Below are 22147 nucleotides of genomic sequence, written 5' to 3' on the forward strand. Positions count from 1 at the left end.
CTTCATCTTTTCAGACTTAGACATCCTCCAAGTCTCCCAGCAACACTTTCATAACCTGATACAGACATGAAAAATATAACATCTGTTGAATTTACAGGCTTGTTGAGCTGTTCAGTCCTCCCACCTCCCCACCCCCAAATTCCTTTAGGTTCCCTGCATCCTGGGGCTGTCCAGAGTGACCATGGCTCTTCTTGCCAAGAACTCTGGCAGGCTGAGGTCTGGGGAAACCCCATGGTACAAAACATCTCTTCTCCTTCCCATGACTACCACCTGGGTCCATGTTCTGCCAGTTCTACTCCAATTATTGTTTTAGCAGTCTCTGATGGTGAGCTGGGCTCCTTACCTCTGGTGTCTTCGTCATCTCCCTTCCCTACATCCATTCTGCTCATTACTACAGATTCCATTTTGCCCCCTCCTCCTCAGCTCACAGGATTAAGTAAATAACTCCCTTGTAACTCAGCCTGGCAGCCACAGCATGAATTTTTCCTCTTGTCTCTCTGTGTGCCCCCAATATGACAATCACATCCTGCCAATGCTTTTGATGTTTCCCCCAACTGAGATGTCTCCTCCCCAAATCCTTTGTTTCCAATGAAATCCTATTCTTCAATTTAAAGCCTGGAAAGGGCTCACTTCCTTTATGAAGTTATCAAGCCCATTCTGATCTATCTTTTCTGAGTCCATTCTGTTCTTTCCTTTGTTCTTTCAACAAACTTTTTTTTTTTTTTAAGACAGAGCCTCAAGCTGTCACCCTGGGTAGAGTGCCCATGGTCACAGCTCACAGTAACCTCCAACTCCTGGGCTCAAGCAATTCTCCTGCCTCTCAGCCTCCCAAGTAGCTGGGACTACAGGCACCCGCCACAATGCCCGGCTATTTTTTTGGTTGCAGCCATCACTTTTGTTTGGCAGGCCCAGGCTGGATTTGAACCCGCCAGCTCAGGGGTATGTGGCTGGTGCCTTAGCCGCTTGAGCCACAGGCGCCGAGCCTCAACAAACATTTTTGAGGGAAAACTTTTTGAGTGCCAGGCCCTGTGGAAACAAAGAAAAAGCTTGGGTTCCCGCTTTCAAGGCACATGTAGTTTAGTGGGGCAGACAGACACGCAGAGGAAGAACTGTCCTAGAATGTGCTGAGCACTAGAATAGAGATGTGCATGGGAAGCGCAGCAGGGACCCAGCAGAGGGCAGGTGCGCGGGGCAGCCTCTGGGAAGGCCTCACTGGGGAAGCGTGTAGTATAATTGGGGCTCAGTCTTGATGTTCAAATAAGAGCTGCAGGGAAGGTGCTGTCAAGCAACACATAATCACTTAATTACAGATAGCTTTGTGCTTTTCTCCACTTGTTTAGTGTGCTTGTCTTGACTTCTCAGTGGGGCCAGTCAGCTCAAGAGCAGGGATAGGCCTGGCACTCTCTGTTCTCCCAGAGCCTAACAGCGGCACTGGACAAACACCATGTGTTCAGAAAAGACTTGTTGACTTGAAGCAAATAAATATTCCAGGCTTGTCTGGTATAACTGCCTAGAGGGAGCCCCAAATGCCTCCTCTCACAGTTCCCTACTCATTCCTAATGAGGCACCCACACCTAAATCCCCATCAGAGAGAGGCCACCTCTTCCTGCCATAGGGGTGAGACTTCATCAACAGATACTTGCTCGTGCTGCCCCAGATCTCTTTATTGAGGCCTCTCATTTGACCCAAATACATTAACAAAAGATTGCTGACATACAGCCCCAACACAGTTCCTCCCTTCCTCCTGGCCATGGGCAGGACAGCTTGAAGGATACAGGATTTGAGGGAGTCGGGGATGGCTGTGCATAGAGTGGGGGCTGGGGAAAGAAGATGGAAGCCCATAGACAGGGCAAGAGGAGAATCATAAGAAAGAGCATGGGGAGTGAGGGAAGAGACAATTAACAGATACAGGTAAGTTATGGGATAAGAAACAGAAGTCACATGAGACAGCTGGGCTGGTGTTGAGGGAAAGTAGCTCCTTGCCTCATCAGATGAGGGGGTCAGGGACTCAGCACCCAGCAATAGACCCCAGTTATCCCTAAGACAGAAAATGACCTATTGTCCCTGGAGGAGCTCAGGGAAGGAGATAAGGAAGGCAAGAGGGAGCATAAGGAGAGCACGTGGGGCTGGGAGATGGTTGCCACAGCAACTAGTCATCATCATCATCATCGTCATCGTCATCATCTTCTGTGTTGATCTCTCCTGACAGCACATCCTCCAGCCAGTCCTCCAGCTCCTCGGCAGAAGGTAGGTCCTCCTCATCATCCATTTCCATCCATATGCTATCTGCCTGGGAGACAGCATAGGCAGAGCACCAAATTAGCCCCACCACGTCTTTGGACATGTCCTCCCACTTACTGGATTTTGTATGTCTTTCCTGCATCTCAGTCTCTTCCTTTCATCTATCAATGGCCAGGAAAACTGTCCAGGTGAGGGTTTAGGTTAAGGTAGTGACAGGTAGGAGTGGAAAGAAAAGCTAGGGGAGCCAACAAGACTTCTCCTTTCAAGTGGCCTTCCATGGTCTTGCTCATTAAGTTTCCTAAAACAGCTCTCTCTCTTTTTTTTTTTTGAGACAGAGTGTTACTTTGTCACTCTTACTAGAGTGCAGTGGCCTCATAGCTCACAGCAACCTCAAACTCCTGGGTTCAAGCAACCCTCTTGCCTCAGCCTCCCAAGTAGCTGGGACTATGGGCATCCACCACAACGCCTGAATAAATTTTTTAATTTTTGTAGACTCAGGGTCTCACTCTTGCTCAGACTGATCTTAAACTCCTGACCTCAAATGATCCTCCTGCCTGGGCCTCCCAGAGCACTAGGATTACAGACGTGAGTCACTGCACCTGGTCCAATAGACCTCTCTATCGTGCCTTTGGTGGCTTCTCATTGTGTGTAAGACAAAGTCAGTAACTGTTCATCATTCATGGCTTCTCATAACCTGTTCTTCCAGTACCATCTGAATAAGTTCTAGATTCTCAAGCCATACACATTACTGGCCTTTTCCTGAACCTGACACTCATTTTCCTACTTTTAACATTTTGATCTTGTTTTTTCCTAATTTGGAAATGACCTCCAAGTCATCACTTGTTGAAATTTTGTATGTTATACATAGTGTCCATTTTCTTTTTGTTTATTTATTTGTTTGTTTATTTATTTATTTTTGAGACAGAGTTTTACTTTGTCATTCTTACTAGAATGCTGTGGTATCATAGCTCACAGGAACCTCAAACTCTTGGGCTCAAGTGATCCCTTTGCCTCAGGCTCCCAAGTAGCTGGGACTACTGGCACCCGCCACAGTGCCCCGCTATTTTTAGAGGCAGGGTCTCACGCTTGCTGCTCAGGCCAGTCTCGAACTCAAGAGCTCAGGCGATCCACCCACCTCAGCCTCCCAGAGTGCTAGGATTACAGACATGAGTCATTGCACCCAGCCCCACAGTGTCCATTTTAAATGTCATTTTTAAACTCTTCTTTGATTCTTTAAGCAGAAATCACTTTGATTTCTGTATCTTTCTAGCATTGTATTTGTATCTTTATTATAAAGTTTATCAGATCTGGCCTTGTTGTTAATACCTGCCTACCTAATCAGCCTGGGAATTCTATGAAAGGAAAGTCTGTGGCTCATTCAATTCAACATTTTTGAAACACCTAATATGTGTGCCTGAGCAAGACTTCTGCCCTCAAAAAGCTCAAAGTCTCCTGGAAGAGACAGTCTTAATACATAAATAGCCACATAAACACCATATTCTCAATGCCTAATGAACTCTGGGCGTGCCAGGGAAGGAATGCTTCTAAGTGGGATATCTGGGTTATGGAGGAGAAAGGATTTGAGCTGGGCCTTGAAGGGTGAGTCACTCATTCCAATGGGTGAGGACAGTGGCTTGTTCAGATTGTGAATCTCCAAGTCCATCCAGCTGTTAGATGGGACTATCTGCTTCCTCTAGGAAAGGCTCAGTTCCTGGTTAGCAGAGAGGAAGAGAGCTAGCTCTGCTAGGAAGTAGAGTTGGGGGTCAACCAGGGATGAGGGAAGGACACTCACATCAGTAACATTGACAACTCCTATTTGTGGGGCTGACAAGTCGATGTCAAATGTCTTCTCCCAGTATGGGACCAGCTGTAGAGAAATCCAAATATGGCAACTTAATGGATTTTAGGAGCACATGAGTCCAGGAGGGTGAGTGTGAAGGTCAGCCCAGGGATAAACAGAGGGGACAGCATGAACTGGCAGTGGATGGGAAATGATTCCAGCTGTGGGACCTGAGGATGGTGGGCAGAGCTGAGCAGAAGAGCAGAGTGCCCAGAGGGAGAGTTCGGGGGGCCGGCCAGGCACTCGGGCCTCTGTCTGAAGAAAGCTGGACAGGAGGTTGCTATTCTGATCCAGACTTTGCTACTGACTGACCTTGCGGCGAAGGTCAAGTCACTGTTTCTCTGTGGCTCTCAGTTCCTATAGCTCTAAAATAAAGTAGTTATCCCATTGATCACCAATGTCCTCATGTTTGTGTTGTTCTTTCAGTTACTTGCTCAGTAACAAGTACTAGGTGTGGGGGTTCATCTGGAAACAAAGCCAGCTCCTGAAATATAGAACCTCTGTGCTGTGATTCTGTGGTTGAGTGTTATTGTACCTGTGTGCACCCATGTGTACCCGTGTATACCTGTCTGCAGGGCTGCTGTGCCCATCTGCTCACTAGAACTCTGGGTTCCTTTAGGAGGCAGCCCTGGCATACAGCTTCCTGTCCAGCTTCTGCTCTGGGAATTGTGTGTTATGTTGAGTGTGATTCACGCCCCCACCCCCACCGTTTCCCCTGCTCAGGAGGCTTTCTGTGCCCAGAGTGCCCTTGAGCATGCAGCAGGCGTCACCTCCTGGGGTCCCACAGCTAGAAGATGGGGACAGGAACTCTGAAACAAAGCCCTCCCTAAGAAGGTACTATAGTCTAAGGCCCCACCTCAGGAAAGCAGGGCCTGGGCCATGTCTCTTACCAGCGGAAAGTCATCAGGGTCGACCCAGATGATGCTAAGATCGGGGTTTTCAGTGTTATCTTGGGCCACAGCCTTGAGAGTCTCTAAGAATTCGAAGCCATCTTGGAGGGAACACAAGTGAGAAATGTGAGGTAGGGTAGAGAGGAAAGGGACACAGGACAGGAGTGCAAACCTACTTCCTTGCTCCCGTTGCCACGTGCCTGGCCCCAGGCTGCTTTTGCCAACTCCTCGGAAATGCCTCCCAGGGAGGCCTGAACCACTTGCCCCACTCCTGAGCCTACGCCCTCCCCCCCTCTCCCACTCTTTCTCACCAGGATCAGCTTCCTCTGCAAAGGCCACAATATGGATCCCATCCATATCGTCCTCCTGTTGGGGAGAGAGGGAGAGCAGGATGGAGAGGGGTCCTTACTATGCTCCCTAAAGTCAGAGTGCCCAGAACAGATCCTAGATGTTCCCTGAACCTGAATTTTGTGGTAATCCGGCTTCTGGACCAGATATATTCTTGTGATAGTAACTCTTTTCTAAGTGACACCATCTCTTTCAGCTCTGAGGCCCCGGGCCTCTCTGGTAATCCCTTCATGCCCAGGGTTCAGGGCTCCCGCCTTGTCTTCACCCACTATGTCTGTCTTCCAATTCCTGACTTGTTCATCAGAATAGAGATCCTTCTGCTTTGCTGATGCACTGTTTTTCCTACACGTGGGCCTGAGGAGCAGCAGCAGGAGTGTTTCTAGGCTTTGAGTCTTCAGCCACCCATAGTCCCCATGGACCTGGCCCTGGCTGGGGGCACTCACCCAGGTCTCGTACATACTCTCAGGCTTCAGTTTCCGCAGGGTCGATCTAGCAGAGACAGGTGGAGCATCATCACTCAGTGGGCGAGAGGGATACCCCCTTCCAGAGTGTCCTAACAGCAGAGGCTGCCTCTGGGTCAGGCCCAGGGCACAGACAGCTTGTGGCCCAGAACAAAGCCATCTGGCAAAGCCTAGCTCTGGGCACCAGGCCCAGATCATTGCATGGTTAAAGCAGTGGGAGAGGGGTGGGTGGGCAAGGGGACAGGAAGAAAGGTAAGAACGGAAGATCCGGGTATTCATTCATTCATTTATTTACTCATTCACTCATCTAATGTGATTGAGTGCCTGATGTATCCTAAGCACTCTGCTAGGTGCTGGGCCTGGGGACATGCTCCTGCCCTGCTGAAGGGGCCACTATCTAGTGGGCAGGAGAGAGTAAGTAGCATTCACACTGATGTGGAGTGAGGAAAGGGAACTGCGTGTGAGCACAGGCAGGGGTTTTCAGCCTCAGCACCCTTAACATTTGGGGCTGGAAATTCTATGTTTGGGGGGTCGTCCTCAGCACATAGTCTTGTTAGCAGTGTCCCTGGCCTCTGGGCACTAAACACCAGAAGCAAAACCATCTCTGGACATTGCTAAATATCTCTCGGAGGGCAAAATCTTACACCCACCTCAGCACTCTCTCTCCTCTGCAGAGAACCACTGTTGTGGGGTAATGTGTTAGGAGGAATATGGACCAGAGGTGAAGTCCTAGTTCTGACATTACCTGTGGGACCTCTTTTGCTGAGAGGGCTACAAGGATTAAATACAATAATAGAGGTAGAAAGTGCATAGCAGCTTGTGGCAGGCCACAGGCATTCAACTGTCTTTTGTTGATGGGGATTATTTAAGTCACAGGCCACATCATGGTGAACCACACACTTTTATGGAGAACCTTCTCTGTGTAGGGATCAGGGTTAACCACTGGGGTGCAAAATAATATAATGACAAGTATCAGTGTGTCAGTGAGCGCTAGTGCCCAGATGTTCATTCATCCCTAGGTAAGACCAGCCTGTCTCGGTGGTGATCTAGCCCCGGGGTGGGGGTTGGCTGCCCTGCCCAGGGGTGCCCCCCAGTCCCCACCTCCTGTGCTCTGTCACGAAGTTGACAATCTCCTCTTCACTATTGGGCTTGTCTGGGATGGTCACAGGCTCGTCCATGAAGGCTTCATAGAAATCGATCTCATTCAGTTTCAGGGTTAGCTTCTTTGCCACCTTTGAGAGAATAGGCAGGAGTGAGTGGAGCAGGGGACACAGGGTCACGGTGAGAGGCAGTATGATAGGGGAACAAATGTTAGAAAGGGAGTCAGAAAACTTGGATTCTTGACACTGCTCTGTGACACTGGACAAGTGTTTAACTTCTCTGGGCTTCTGAGAAGAGTGGGTTAGATAAACTAAAGCCCCTCTTCAGCTCTAAAATCTGTAGGGCAGGAGGAGCCTGGGAGCTGGGTGGGGATGTCAATGTGTGGGAAGGGACTAGGTCCCTCTGCGGTTTGGGAGAGGAGGCTGGAGAGCAGGTCCCTCTGCAGTCTGGGAGAGATGCAGCCGTGGGATGAGAACCTTGCTGTCGAAGGTGGCGAAGAAGGGGATGTAGGGATGGAACTCCTCAGCCGCATCCTCGAAGGCTTTGTAATCTGAAGGGGGAATGCAGAGTCAGTCTCTGAGGGAACCAGCGTCGACTCAGGGCCATCCCTGTTTGCCTCCCCCACTTCTTTGGCTGGTGGGGTTCATTCTGAGACTCAGCCTTCTAGTCCTCTGAGAGTGGGCAGAGTGCAGAGGGCTGTAGCGGGGGAAAGGGGCAGGTTGGAGTGTTTGTCTGGATGCCCTGCAGAGGGAGGGCAGATGTTGGTGAAGCTGATGGCAGCCAGAGGAAGAACTGGACCCGATGTGTGGGAAGACAGGGCTGAGGGTGAGATGGAGGTCCTTTGTGAGGGTTACCCACGCTCTGAGTCCTTGCTCTTGAAGTAGCCAATGAGTTTGTTCTCATCCTCAATGTTCTCAAATGCCTGCAGCTCCCGTTCCCCCTCAATCAGTTCCACGGGGTCCTCTAGGACCTGAAGGAGCAGCGGCATTAAAGAAAGGGTGAGTCTCTGTCCTCACTGGGAGGACCAGGTGCAGGGGTCAGAGACAAGAAGGTGGGGGGGGCTGGAAGAAGGGGCTAGAGATATGTGTGTGGGGGGAGGTGTATGAAATGTGTGTGTGGTGTGTGATGTGTGTGTGTGTGGGGGGAGGTGTATGAAATGTGTGTGTGGTGTGTGAGATGTGTGTGTGGTGTGTGAGATGTGTGTGGTGTGTGAGATGTGTGTGTGGGGTGTGAGATGTGTGTGGTGTGTGAGATGTGTGTGTGGGGTGTGAGATGTGTGTGGGGTGTGAGATGTGTGTGGTGTGTGTGAGAGGTGTGTGTGCATGTATGTGAGATATGTGTATTTGTTGTGTATGTGTGGTGTGTATGTGAGATGCGTGTGGTGTGTGTGAGTGGTATGAGTGGTGTGTGTGTGAGATATGGGTGGGAGATGTGTGTCTGTTGTGTATGTGTGGTGTGTGTGAGAGAGAGAAGTGTATGTGGTGTGTGTTAGAGAAGTATGTGGGATGTGTGTGGTGTGTGTGTGGTGTGTGTGAGGTGTGTGTGGGATGTGTGTGGTGTAAGATATGTGTGGGCGTGTGGTATGAAATGTGGGATGTGTGTGTCGTGTTCGTGGTGTGTGAGATGTGTGTTCTGTCTGTGCAGTGTAAGGGGGTGGCAGGCACTAAAGGACAGTGGAGTCTTAACAAGGCGGCCCGGCCCAGGGGAGCCCTCACATCCAGCAGAAACTCCACCAGGGTGTCGGCAGAAAGCTCTCCATCGTACTCTATGACTTCGTCCCCCTTGAACACGTAGATGCTGTCCTCTTCAGTTAGTCCTGAGGGGTGAGCCGGGGTGACCAGGATGATCCCAACCTTCCCACAGACCCAAGCGTCCAAATCCTGGGTCACAGCCCATCCCGTAATCTCCCAGGACCCCACATCCTCTGCTCACACTTCCCCTGTCCCTGGGTTTAGCTCAGAGGCTGACCTGGCCCCGGGCTCTAGGAGAAGCTGGGCCACCAGGTAGCGAGAGAGATTCTAGGAAGATTCGTCCCTTTCTCTGCCTGCACTACCAGAGCTGGGTATTCAGGCTACCCCTCTGAGGACTCCGGCAGCTGGTTCCCAGGCCAGCCCTTAACTCGCTGTTACTGACCAGATGACTTCATTATTACCAAGCGCCCAGCCCCCATCCACAGCGGGAGTCCAGGCTCAATTCTGTGCTGCCCCCTGGTGGCCGGGCGCTGTAACGCTAGCCGCCCCTCTCGATGGGGAGGGGCGGAGCAGGAGCTTGCAGAGGCCTTGCAAGGCGGGCCTGTGGCCCTTGGCTCCCCTTCGCCCAGCACCTAGCCACGTTCTTAAGGTAAATATAGAGAATTCCTCCCTGGACTCTTTCTGGGTCTCTGTAAGGACTAGAGAGGCCAGAACTCCCAGCCATAACTCTCCCAGTCTCATATTTTCTCCCCCGCTTCCAGAATAAACTTTGTGGATAAACTTGGTGGAAGAGTTCCCTATCCCCCCAGATTCCAAGGCCTACTCAACACATTCTCCACTAGAGACCTCCCCCAGGGTCACGGCCACATTCCCCTCTCTGCTACTCCCTTACCTAGTTTCTTGGCCACAGCCGCATCCTTCTCAGAGTCCACCAGCCCGAAGCCAACACCCTTGTCTTCTAAGACTTGGGCTGCTAACTGAAGGGAGGGTTAGGGTTAAAATTAGCTCCTGGAATTCTTATTAAACTCAATTCCTCATCTCATACTTTCAAGTTGGGTCAGTTGGGGTGCAGGAAATATGAGTTAATCTTGACCCTATGCTAAGATCCAGAATAAGTTCTCTACAACCTCACCTCACCTTGTCTCTGGTTCACCATTTAGTTCATGAGTATTTATTGCTAGTTTGCAGTATGCTTATTACATTGAGCTTTAGGGCACTGCACACTGCCGGGTTCCTGAGGATGCTGAGGCATCTGGCTGTAGAATGTCTGAGGGCTCTACACCTCCTCAAGGGTCAGGCCCTGCCCTCCATCCTGATCAAATGCTAGGCTCAGGATAGTGTGATGTTGGAAGTCCCTGGGATTCTTCAGAATGACTGAGAAGATTTTTAAAGGGCAGGAGGGTGGGCATGGGCCTGGGCATGTTGCTGAAGAATGAGAAGGCCGAGAGCTGAGAATAGATGTTACCTCTCATCACCCTGGGAGGGAACGAGACTGGCAGGACTGCATAACTGTGCAGACCAGACCCAGCGTGCCCCTTTCACAGTCTACTCAGCCTGTCCTTAGCCTGTGGACAGTCGTGCCTACAGGGCCTCGTCCCCCCAAGCTTCCCAGCTCAGCTCCCAATCCTGATTCACTCTGCTGCCGGCATAGCTTGCAGCTTCCCCACATTCAGCACAGGCTTAGGCACCGTGATTCTCAGGAGGGTGGGAAGGGAGGCAGTGGACAGGTAGAAGGCCAGGGAGACTGAGCACTGAGGGTAAAAACGTTTAGCTCACTAATCAGATGGCAGGTTCTAGCACTCAGCAGAGGCACATAGAAATGCCAGCCATGGTCCTAGTGTGTCACCCTGAAATGCTCCAAGCTCTGGATGAGTTGGGGGTTACTGCATACCAAACCAGGGAAGGAGACACAGAAGTCTGGACAAGGAAACTTCAGCGCACCCAACTCCTAGAGGGGTATGTGTTGGTCATGACAGGGGACCTGCCACACTTCCCCCCTCCTCCAGATCCTATTCTCAGAGATCTGCCTGGGCATAAGGCAGAGGACTACAGAGAGGGACTGGGCACGCTCTGCAGGCCTATAGCCCCCACTCACCTCCAGGATTAGCTCTTCCATCTCGAATTGTCTTTGTGAGGCCTTGTCATCCTCGGGGGGCTCGTGGTAGAGGAGTGCCAGCACCTCATACTTCTTGAACACATTCTTGTAGTTCTTTGCGTTGACATTGACCACACGATCCACACCATCATACTTGGGGAAGTCCAGGCCTTCCTCCCCCTGTACCCCTGACTTGGGAGTCCCTAGCACCAGCAGTAAGAACAGTACCAGCTGCAAAGCCGGCACAGCTCTGGCCCCCATCCTGTCTGTAGTGCTCATGGAGGTAGGGAGATCTGGGTCCGCTCTCCTGGTCCAAAAGAGCTTAGCTGGGAGGGAGGGGCCCCTGGGTCCTGAATCCTGAGTTAGGGGCTCAAGGTGGGGGTGGGGTGTGGAATGGCCCAGAGCAGTGGACAGAGGACACTGCTGGGTCTTAGAGAAACTGCCGACAGAGCCAAGAGAAAAAGGGTCAGGAGAAGGAATAGGAGCAGGGGGCGGGGATGGAACTAGAGCTGCCCCCTGAAATTGGCACCCCTCAGTCCCCACCTGGTCCTGTCTAAATATGTCTCTGTGGTTGGCAGGAGAGATGGATAACCTTCTGAGGCCAGGACAGTTCCATGAGGGCTGGAATCCTCCCACCTCCTACGTCTCTCCCCCAGGCTCCAGTGGCTCCTTTCCTCCCCTCCCCCAGTGTCCAGGGCTCCTCAGCCCCTGTCCCCATGCTGGACTAAGAGCTCATCGCCATATTAAGAAAGGAAAAGGGAGAGACGCTGAAGCTAAAAATAAGACCAGATGAGTCGGAGGTAAATGAAGCTGGGGCTGGGGGAGGGGAGGTGTAGGGGTAACTAGGGAGAGCCGAGGGCAGGGCAAGAGTAATTAGAGAGTAGTTAAATGTAGGTGGAAAGGAAGAGGTATCTGATCAGGGGCTAAATTGATGATCTAGGACAAAAGGGGGACAAAAGTGGTATTGACACGACATCTTAAAACCTGGGGCTCTTCAGTAGGTTAAGTGTTTCTTTGATCCTATGGAGGAGAGGGAGGCAGTAAAATTGCAATCCAGGCTGCAGGGAAGAGACCCTCTGCACTTCCCTTTAAAGAACCAGGACCAAAGATGAGGTCATTCTCTGAATAAAAGATGGAGCCTTGTCCAAGACCGGCAACTTGGCCTGGCTCCAACCAGTTTCCTTGGCTTCACTCAACACTCCTAACTCAGGATTGCAGGGGAAGCACAGGGTTGGCCCACATATCGTCCTGCGGAGATATGAATGTGGGGTTTCTCTGCCCATAAGGCCCATAATGAGAAGGGAAATGTCATTTGGCTGCCACCTTATGTGTGCACTCTCTCCTCTGATCCTATAGGACTTTGTTTTCTAGGGCAGAGTAGGAAGGAAGGATTCTCCAGGTTGCATGATTCCAAGGAAAGTGAATAACTACTATTTATTCCTATGTCTTTGACAAGACAAAGAAAGGATCAGATATAAATACTCGGGGGGTGGGATTAACACTAGGAAAACATGAAGAGGTCAGCTCTGCACCCTGAACCTAGGTTGTTAATTCTGCACCCCCAAGGCAGAGTTGAGGGGTAGGGGCTTTAACTTCTGGATCCCAGCTTGGAGGTGAGGACAGCGTGCATGAATCCAGTTCTGGGTACCTAGGAAGGAAGGACCCTCTTTATGGCCCCATAGAGCTCTCACCATGCACAGGTAAATGGGGCACGAGGGAGACTGTGCTCTCCATGTTCAAATCTGATGCCCCCCACCGCATCCTGAGTTGGGTGATTCTGGAAGAACAGTGTTTATTGTAGGAGCATTGAATAATGTTAGTAGAATAACTTTCCACACTCCCAGGGGAGGGACCTTAAACAGTTAAGCAAGGAGGCTGCAAAAAACCTCAAGAACGCTGCAGGAGTTGGTCCAAGAGAGACAGCTGTCACTGTGGCCGGGGAGGCCAGAGCTGGCCTAAGTGTAGCACATTAGAGTAGAAGAGACCTCAGAATCCCATTTCCCGGTCTCTCAGAAGAGCAACGTGCATGGAGACATACAGCCAGAGCAAAGACACCTGGGAGAGATGGCAGTCCCACCCAGAAGAAGATGACATAGATGACTTCCAGGCCCAGTTTGTGCTTCTGCTGCATTCTGGTGGGGGCGTGCATTTGCACAGAGACAGTGGAATATTACGACTATAATGTAATATCATGAATCTGACATTTCATACCCCCAAAGGTATGAGATGGGACTCCTTGGTGGCCTGGGCTTGCTCCATCTCCTGGTGTTCTGTAGTTACTAGACATTTTTATCCATCCCGCTCCCTCTTGTTGCCCTCTTGGGCTCCAGTTCCACCCTTACCCTTTCCAGCACTCACCCCCATCCTTCTCTGTCTGATGCCTGCTCTCTACTTTCTCCCCATTTCCCTTCCCTTCAGGCCACTGGGCTTAATAAGCCTCAGCCAATGGTATCAAATGACCCTGAGTTGGGGCCTCTGTATTTTTAACCCACCAGACACCCGAAGCTCCTGCTACTGAAACCTGAGGAGCTGACCCCTTGGTGCACCCCTTCCCCCCCACTCATGTATACCCTTGGCCCCTCGATCTTTCAGGGTCTTGTTCAGCTGCATCAGCAGCTGTGAAAGGACCCCAGACTGGTACAGCCCCATCCCTAGGAGACCTTGTGTTGGAGGAGGGAGAGGACCAGGATGGTGAGAGAACTCTAAGGAGGGGCTGATAGAGGGGATAGTAGGTGGCTATACCTTAGGGGCCTCCTCCTTGCTGGCCACCGCCCTTCCTTCTCTAGACCTATCCATAGCCCTCCTCCATCCTTATCCTATTTTTGTTTTGTTTTGTTTATTTGTCTATTATTGACCCAGCCCTCATCAAAACACTAGTGTAAAAAGTAGTTAAGGGCACAACTTCTGGAATCAGAAAGATCCTGGTTTCCCCATCTATAAAATGGGGTGGGGTGTTAGGAAAATATCTATGTGAACTTTGTGATGGTGTGTGCAAACCCCTTGCCCAGTATTAGGCATGGTGTTCAGTCACTTAATACATGGGATTTGCTTTTGCTAACAGCTGGAGATTTGCTCACAGCTTTCCTTAGCATTCCTCTCTCCCCTCTTCCTTCTTTTGAGTGTAGCCAGCCCTCTACTGTGAAAGAGGTCTGAGAATGAGCTGGCCAAGGGCAAAGTGGAAGGGTTTACAAAGCAAAGGCAAGCTAGTGGGGGAAGAGGGCAGAAGAACCGCAAAGACGAAAGGCTCCCATGACTTCTCCTCATCCCAGAAGGGATGAGGGAGGCTCAGCTTTAAGGAGTGTCCATCACCCTGTGATGGGTGGGATAGAGCAGGGTGGGGTGCTTTGCCTGAAGTGAGGCCTACAGTGCCTCAGAGAGTGTTTGTGCCTCTACTTCAGGCGACACCAGAGAAAACAAGCTGGGGGATGGGATGGGTCAAGGTGTTCTAACAATGGAGGGTGAGGGGCAGGGACCACCAGTCTGGCTGGAGTTCTTCCTCCTTCAGACCTTCCTCAGCTGAAGAGGGCCACTCACTGGTGGCCATTCCCAGTCACTTCCCTTCTCTGGGCCTCAGGCTCTTAATGGACAAAATTAGTTTTTTTCCAGCACCACCCTGTGGTCTGTAGGCTGGTCTGGGGACCCCAGCGAGGGATAAGAGGATCTGCCCTGCCAGCTCCCTGTTTGGATGCCCCTGTTCCCTCTATGGTGTGTGGCTCAGATGCTCCTCTCATCCCCCTTCCTTCTCTCTGATCCCAGATGGACTTTGTAGTCATTTGTCCTGTCCTGGCTGTCTAGGGGATCAGAGAGCGACTTTAAGATGGAAGATGGATGCCTGATTCGGATTGCTTCCCAGCCTGGACAGTCCCTGAATGATTTCCTCCACCTGGTCATCACGGAGACCTGAGAGGAGAGCTTACAGGGAGCCCTGCTACCCCAGAGTCAGCATCCAGCCATGTGAGAGCTATTCCAAACATTTACTCTCCAGACTGGCTGCTGTATTCAACAGGACTATGCCCCTCCCCCGGGGTCCAGCCAGACACAGGCTGGGTGTCCCCTCAACCCACCCCATCTTCTGCCTGTGATCCCCTCAGTCCAGCCCCAGGAGGGTCTGTCTCTCTAATCCAAGGTAATTCATCCTAGCATTTCTCTCAGATGTCATGTCAAACTCATAATCCTGACCCTTCTCCTGACGCCCTCGTCTCACACGAAGCTCTTCCTCTGCCGAGTTTAGTAGTACGTCTCCCTCTCCAGCCAGCCTGTGGAAGAAAAGAGGCCAGTATGAACTGAGAGCAGGCACAGGGGAGGCATCCTGGGGAGACAGGTGGAGGCCTGAGGTCTGGACACATGGCACAGAGGCCTGGTCGGAATAGGGCCGTTCAGCTGAAGAGTTGGGGGTTAGGGTCCTGGCACGGCACACACCGGGTGGTGAGGTGGGGAGAAAGCCAGTGGGTCTGGAGGAACTGGATAGGTTGGGAGAGCGAGTTAGGGACTGGTGACCACTCAGAGCAGGGCCCAGGGGAGCCTCACCACCAGGCCGTTGGCGAATGATGTATCTTCTGGTTTCATCATAGGCAAAGATAAGAAAGCTGTAGGGAATGGCACAGACCCACCACGTTAGCCTGCAGAGAGCAAGAGTCAGTCAATGTGGCAGGAGATACAGGGGCCAGAGAAAGACAAGTGTCCCGTGTGTGCCCGGGACTGTGCTGAGTGCTGGAGACAGGGAGGTGATTAAGGTTTGATTGGTCTCTAGCTTTAAGAAGACCACAACCTGGGCGGGTGGGGGAGGGTGTGTGAGAAAGAAGGGTGCAGAGGAAAAGCCAAGACAGCAACATAAGAAGCCAATGAGGTAATACGACGAATGTCATATTAAAGGTATGTGCAGTGTGCATGGAGCTTGTCTACTGACTCCTGCAGAATTGCTGAGGGAGACCTCATTTGCTCTCTGCATTCTCTAGGCTTTGCACCCTCAAATGGGAGGTTGTCAGAACAGGATGTCTGTCAGAAACATTCTCTAGACCTCTTGTGTGGGGATACTTCACCAGGGAATATGTAGACTCTTCCATACTACAAAGATGGGCACAGTTTTTTATTTTTTTTATTTTTTGAGACAGAGCCTCAAGCTTTCACCCTGGGTAGAGTGCCATAACAGCTCACAGCAACCTCCAACTCCTGGGCTCGAGTGATACTCTTGCCTCAGCCTCCCAAGCAGCCGAGACTACAGGCACCTGCCACAACGCCTGGCTATTTTTTGGTTGCAGCCATCGTTGTTTGGCAGGCCTGGGCTGGATTCAAACCCGCCAGCTCAGGTGTATGTGGCCGGCACCTTAACCACTTGAGCCAAAGGCACCGAGCCTGTTTTTTTTTTTTTTGAGACAGAGTTTCATTATGTCACCCTCGGTAGAGTGCTGTGGCGTCACAGCTCATAGCAACCTCAAACTCTTGGGCTTAAATGACTCTTTTGCCTCAGCCTCCCAAGTAGCTGAGACTACAAGGGCCTGCCACAATGCCCGGCTATTTTGTTGTTGTTGTTGCAGTTGTCATTGCTGTTTAGCTGGCCCAGGCCGGGTTCAAACCTACCAGCCTGGGTGTATGTGGCTGGCATCCTACCCACTGAGCTACGGGTGCCACTGGACACAGTTTTTTCTTCCTGAACCTCTCTTATAGTTAGGGACCAGAAAGATGGACTTTGGAGAGGGGTTGAATCCAGACCACAGTTATTCCCATGGATGAGAGAGACAAGAGATGGCCTAGACCAGCATTGTCTAATAGAAATACAGGGGCTGACTCGGAGCCTGTAGCTCAGCAGCTAGGGCACCAGCCACATACACCAGAGTTTGCAGGTTCGATTCCAGCCCGGGCCTGCCAAACAACGACAACTACAACCAAAAAATAGCCGGGCGTTGTGGTGGGTGCCTGTAATCCCAGCTACTTGGGAGGCTGAGGCAAGAAAATTGCTTAAGCTCAAGAGTTTGAGGTTGCTATGAGCTGTGAAACTATGACACTCTACCCAGGGCGACAGCTTGAGACTCTGTCTCAAAAAAAGTAAAAAATAAAAAAAGGGGGCTGTCTGGAAGATGTCCAGCCATTGTTAATATAACTGAATACTTTCCAGACAGCCCCCCTCGTGTAATGTGAGCCACATGTGAAATTGGACATTTTCTAGTAGCTACATTAAAATAAGTAAAAAGAAACAGATGAAATAAATTTTAATAATTTTATTTAACCCAGTTTATCCAAAATATTATCATATCTATGTGTAATCAATATATACTTTTTTTCTCTTTTAATTTTTTTTTAGAGATAAGTCTCACTCTGTCTTTCAGGCTAGTGTACAGCAGCATAATTATGGCTCATTGCAGCCTCCAACTCCTGGGCTCAAGCAATCATCTACTCCTGTCTCACTCTGCTAAGTAGCTTGGACTACTTGCACACCACCACACCCAGCTAATTTTCTTTTTGTAAGTTTTTGTCGAGACAGAGTCTCACAATGTTGCCTAGGCTGGTCTTGAACTCAAGGCTAAACCATCCTCCTGCCTCAGCCTTCCAAAGTTCTGGGTGAGCCACTGTAACATAAACATTATTCATGAGATATTTTACAATCTTCTTTTCAACCTAAGTCTTGGAAATCTCGTAGTTTTCACTGACAGCACATCTCCAACCCAGACACTAAATTTTCAATGGTTACCAGGGAAATGTAGTCTAACCAAAACTATGAAGTTATAATAATAGAAAAATATTTCACAGTGCTTTAGTTAACTTAAATTAATTAAAATTAAGTAAAATTACACATTCAGTTCCTCAATCTCTCTAGCCATATCCCAAGAGCTCAATAGTCACATATAGATATTGGACAGCACAGGCCTAGCCATGGTTCATTCTATATAAACATACACCCCCAAAACAACATTCATATATCCCAAATGGTCACTCATTCATTCAACAACAATCTTTGTATGTCTGCTCTGTGTCTGCGTTAGGTATTTGGGAAATGATGACCTGTCATTTGAGGAAAGGAGTTTGAGACTAGCCTGGGCAACACAGCAAGAACCCTTGTCTATAAAAATAAGAATAACTAGCTGGTCATGTGATGTGTGCCTGTAGTCTCAGCTACTCAGGAGCTGAGGCAAGAGGATCTCTTTAGCCCAAGAGTTAAAGACTACAGTGAGCTATGATTGTATTCCTGCATTCCAGCCTGGGTGACAGAGTGAGACTTTGTCTCTAAGGAAAAAAAAACAAAAGAGAGAGAGAGACTTACTTAATTTGGAAGGTCACTCAGTTTTTTGTACCCCAGCAGTAACAGATTATGAAACAATGTTATTAAACCTTTTAGCCCCAATAATTAATCTAGCACAATATCTGGCTCAAATAAACCAATCAACATACATTCCCCGATTAGTTTGATTTTACCATTTCACAGTTGTATCTATATAAAAAAAATCACATTGTAAAAAAAAAAAGAAAATGATGACCTCATGGTCTTTGATCTCCAGGGGTTCAGGAGAATCAGAGAGAAGAAGGTGAATGCACATTCAAAGAATCACAACACGAGGTGCTCAGTTTTATGGGCAAGGTTTACACCCATAAACCTCTCTGAGTGCTTGAGAGCTCAGACAACCCTCAACTGCATTTGTTATTACTTTTATAATGACATTTATGCCCACAAGAGTAAAGCTCCTATAGCAAAGCATTCAGCCTGCTTTGGGCTTTATACCCATTTCTATAGGTAATCTTCACAACTCTGTGCCAGGTCCATACCCAGCATGTCATCATTGAGACTTCAGGTGAAGCTGAGGGTCAGCATGGTTACAAACATGTCCCAGGTTGCAGGGTATTACGCAGTAGTGTTGAGATGCAGGCATGGGATTGTCAGTATCTGAGGCCTGTGCCAGTGTTTCCTATTAAACGTTGAGCATCCACACGAGGTAAAGAACATGTACAAGACTGCAAGGGATGGAAGGGTGGACAGAGTGTAAAATGCAGAGAAAGTGAGTTGGAAGAATTAACAGAGGCTACCTACGCAGGGTGGGGTAGTGGGGATGTGGGCGGGATGGGACTTTTGCTTTTTTTCTCTCCAAATTTTTTAAATAGGATTTTTCCACAACAAGCATATCCTAACGTTAAAGCAAAGCAAAACAAAACAGAACCTACAGTTGAAGAAGGCAAGGCATCAGACAATAAGAGTTTCAGCAGGCCCACTTGCATACATACACATTTAAACATATTTGCATAAGTACAACAGAATTAGCTAAGCATAGATTAAGCTATTTTTATGGTTTCTTCAGCTCTAAGCAATATGTGTCTTTGGACAGCTACACCACACTGAAAAAGATTCCACCCTGTAAACACTGATGAATCTGCTAAATTTGCAGGTCTGGTGGGTTGTGATCACTTGGCACGGTCTCTGGTACCTCTCAAAGTAAGATCCATTTCTCGGAGCACAGGTGACTTTCTTTGTATCACTGAGTGTAGCCCCATCTATCCCAGCAGCCCCTAACTTGTGACTTTCCTATTCAGACACATACTTCCTCCCACGTGCTGTCCCTGTGCCTGGAGAGCCCCCTGCTTGCACCCATTCCCCTACTCACTTGAGTGGGTACATGCGCATGGCCAAGGCCATGCCTGGAGTGTAGGACAGAAACGCAGCCAGCAGTGTCTCCTCCAGGAGCCCAACTAATAGGATCTTGTTTCTGTGAAGAAACATTTATGGGCATGACGGAGTTAGAGAGGAAAAGGCACAGGACAATGGCACGTCCCCATATACAAGCTTGGGGGTGTATTGAGGCCATTTGGTGGGACTCTCACTTTAGCATGCCCTGCTGGAAGACAGAGTTGCGTCGGGTCTTGCAGATGATGAGGTCAGCCCACTGCACGATCACGATGCTGACAAAGAAGGCTGTTTGGCACGTGAACTCCACCACCTTGCGCTGCTCGTAGGTCTGGGGGGAGGGCGGGCAGACAGGAGACATAGGTGTCAGAAGGCGTTTAGAGGGCTTGGCACCCGTAACACTGTCGTTATGGCACTGGCCACATGTACGGAGGCTGGCAGGTTTGAACCCGGCCTGGGCCAACCGAACAACAATGACAACTGCAACAAAAAAATAGCTGGGCATTGTGGCAGGTGCCTGTAGATCCAGCTACTTGGGAGGCTGAGGCAAGAGAATCACTTAAGCCCAAGAGTTTGAGGTTGCTGTGAGCTGTGACACCACGGCACTCTACCGAGGGCAACATAGTGAGACTCTGTCTCAAAAAAAAGAAAAAGAAAGGAAAAAAGAAGGCGTTTAGCGGCACTCTACGGGTTCCTCTCTCTCACAGCCTTCAGGACCCTGGGTCTGAGTTGAGCACCCTCGCTAGATGCCCACAAGCATTTTCCAGGGTGTCCTATGATTTTTTTATATGTTTTCTTTACCTGACTGAGAGCTCCTCAAGGACAAGGATGTAACCGTATTTATCTTTGTGTTTCCTCCCCATGCTAAGTTTTGTGAGTGGCCTGTGGCATGGCTCCATAAATATTTACCAGATTAATAAGAAGAGTGGTGTAGAAGAGGGTGTGCTTAGAGAGGAAGGCAGAATCAGAGGACAGAGGTCAGAAGGGAAGGTAGGGCCAGAGGGCAATATTAATACAGAGGGAAAGGAAGCCCCAAGGAGTGGTACCAGATAGGAGACATTCATTCATTTTATACATAGGAAACTTAGAGTCTAGTGGGGAAGAAAAATCCTATGTTGGTACAATGGATTATGAAAGAGAGATGACAGAGGCTATAGGAACACTGAAGGGGTGCATTTAAATTAGACTGGAGAAAAGGCTTATGTTTTAAAAGATAACATAACCTGGCTTATTATATCCTCAATGAATCCCCAACAATAAAAAAAAAAAAAAAGAAAAAAGAAGAAAAAAAGAAAATAAAAGATAAAACAGCATGTTTTTATATAAGTTGCAGATCAAAGAAATTTGAAAATACGTAGGACTGCATGACACTACATGTCAAACTTCATGGAATGGGGTCAAAGTCGAACTTGGAGAGAAATACAGAGCCTTAAATGATTAGAAAACAAAGGCTGAGAATTAATGAGCCAAGTGTGGCACCAGGAACGAGCTCAATCAGCACATTAGTGTGCATCAGGCCACACCCCCACCCCCTTACTTCAGTTGTCACAGTGCCGCTCCCCAGAATTTCTTGAAGATTTTAGTTTCTGAATCACTGTTCCTCTACTCTTGCTCTGACCTTGTTTTGTAGATTTAAAGATCCATATCCATGATGCTTCTGATACCCTGGTCTCATGGTTCTTGATCTCCTTCCTCCAGTGATATTATTTGTCCTTTATTTTCCACTGGGTCACTTGCTGCCACGGTTAACCTCCAGATATTACCCTTTCCAAATAGGTGCGTTTGCCTTGCAATTTTGATTTGAAGCCTCTCTCCTGTTTTTCCTCTCTCTCTCCCCACCATCTTTATCCTTCCATCTTACTTGAGTATCTCAATTCCAACATTTTTTAAAGATTTCCTTAGATTTATGATCCTTTGAGGAGATATACTATGTATTTGGTTATCTGTCTTCCTTTCTGTGCCCACCTCCATCCCTAACTAGAAATATGCTCCAGGAGAGCAGTAACTTGGTCATTTTTGTTCACTGCCATTTCCCCAGGTCTTAGAACAGTACCTGGGACATATGAGATGCTCAGTGAGTATTTGCTGAATGAATGAATGAATGGGGATCAGTGGAATTAATGGTGGAATGGAATCAATGGAATCAATGGAATAATGGCGCCATGTAGAAGGTGAGGGGCTGTGCTCACTTCTAGCAGTGTGCAGTGTCCTTCCTGGGTGGGGGGTTTTGTATAGATTACCTACAAGTTGCAATAGTGGGAGAGACATGGATCCTGCCTTTATGGAGTTTATCCCTCAAGGCAACTGTTCTCAACATGTTTTTGTAATACCTCAAGATGTCTTAATTGTGCAAGGGGAATTCTTGTCACCTCAAATTATTTTTAATTACCTGTAATTTATTATAAATAAGCATGTGTCACCCTGCATCTTAGTAGCAGGGAGGAGACACCAGGCTGTACAACTAACAAGGACTTGGGTTGAGAGTTGAGGAGATGCTGGCAGGTGCATGATGATGAGTGTCATTGGATCCTGAGCAGGGTTGGTAGCTGAGAACACTGACATCTGATGGCCTCATAAGGGTCAGGTAACAGAAGCCAAGTGTATATGAAGGGGCCTCTTTCCAACAACTCAGATTTGAACATGTTTTTGAGAAACCTGTAATCAACGTGGTTTGCAGACATCACAGTGAAGTGGGAAGGGATCAGGAGTCAGAATTCTGGTCCAGCCCTTCTAGGCATTCACGTGGGACTCTGAGCACTCAGTTTCCTCATATATAGGATGCTGAGAATGGACTGTATGTCTTCTAGGGGTCCATAATTCTAGTAATAGTTGGTGTCATGTCTCCCACTCTTAGAAATAGGGCAGCAGTGTTCAT

At 49.0% G+C, this 22147-nt stretch overlaps 2 protein-coding genes across 2 annotated transcripts in view; both read right to left on the reverse strand.

The window, feature by feature from the left end:
- Positions 1-1643: 1643 nt before the first annotated feature.
- On the reverse strand, positions 1644-11413 carry CASQ1 (calsequestrin 1). Its single transcript, XM_053604523.1, has 11 exons — positions 10668-11413; positions 9465-9549; positions 8597-8697; positions 7740-7851; positions 7358-7431; positions 6882-7012; positions 5763-5808; positions 5283-5337; positions 4972-5072; positions 4034-4108; positions 1644-2290 (listed from the first exon to the last, which is right to left on the reverse strand). The coding sequence occupies exons 1-11, from the start codon at positions 10944-10946 to the stop codon at positions 2150-2152; spliced, it is 1200 nt and encodes a 399-aa protein (XP_053460498.1). The 5' UTR covers positions 10947-11413; the 3' UTR covers positions 1644-2149.
- A 3481-nt stretch (positions 11414-14894) lies between these two features.
- The window catches only part of ATP1A4 (ATPase Na+/K+ transporting subunit alpha 4), a 40657-nt gene continuing 33404 nt past the window's right edge, over positions 14895-22147 (reverse strand). Inside the window, exons 19-22 of the mRNA XM_053604524.1 lie at positions 19470-19603; positions 19253-19354; positions 15195-15286; positions 14895-14923 (exon numbers count right to left, since the gene is read on the reverse strand). Of these exons, the coding sequence (XP_053460499.1) occupies positions 14895-14923; positions 15195-15286; positions 19253-19354; positions 19470-19603 (357 nt within the window). The remainder of the gene's footprint in view (positions 14924-15194; positions 15287-19252; positions 19355-19469; positions 19604-22147) is intronic.

Source organism: Nycticebus coucang, chromosome 10 (assembly GCF_027406575.1).
Source record: "Nycticebus coucang isolate mNycCou1 chromosome 10, mNycCou1.pri, whole genome shotgun sequence".
Classification (NCBI taxonomy): domain Eukaryota; kingdom Metazoa; phylum Chordata; class Mammalia; order Primates; family Lorisidae; genus Nycticebus; species Nycticebus coucang.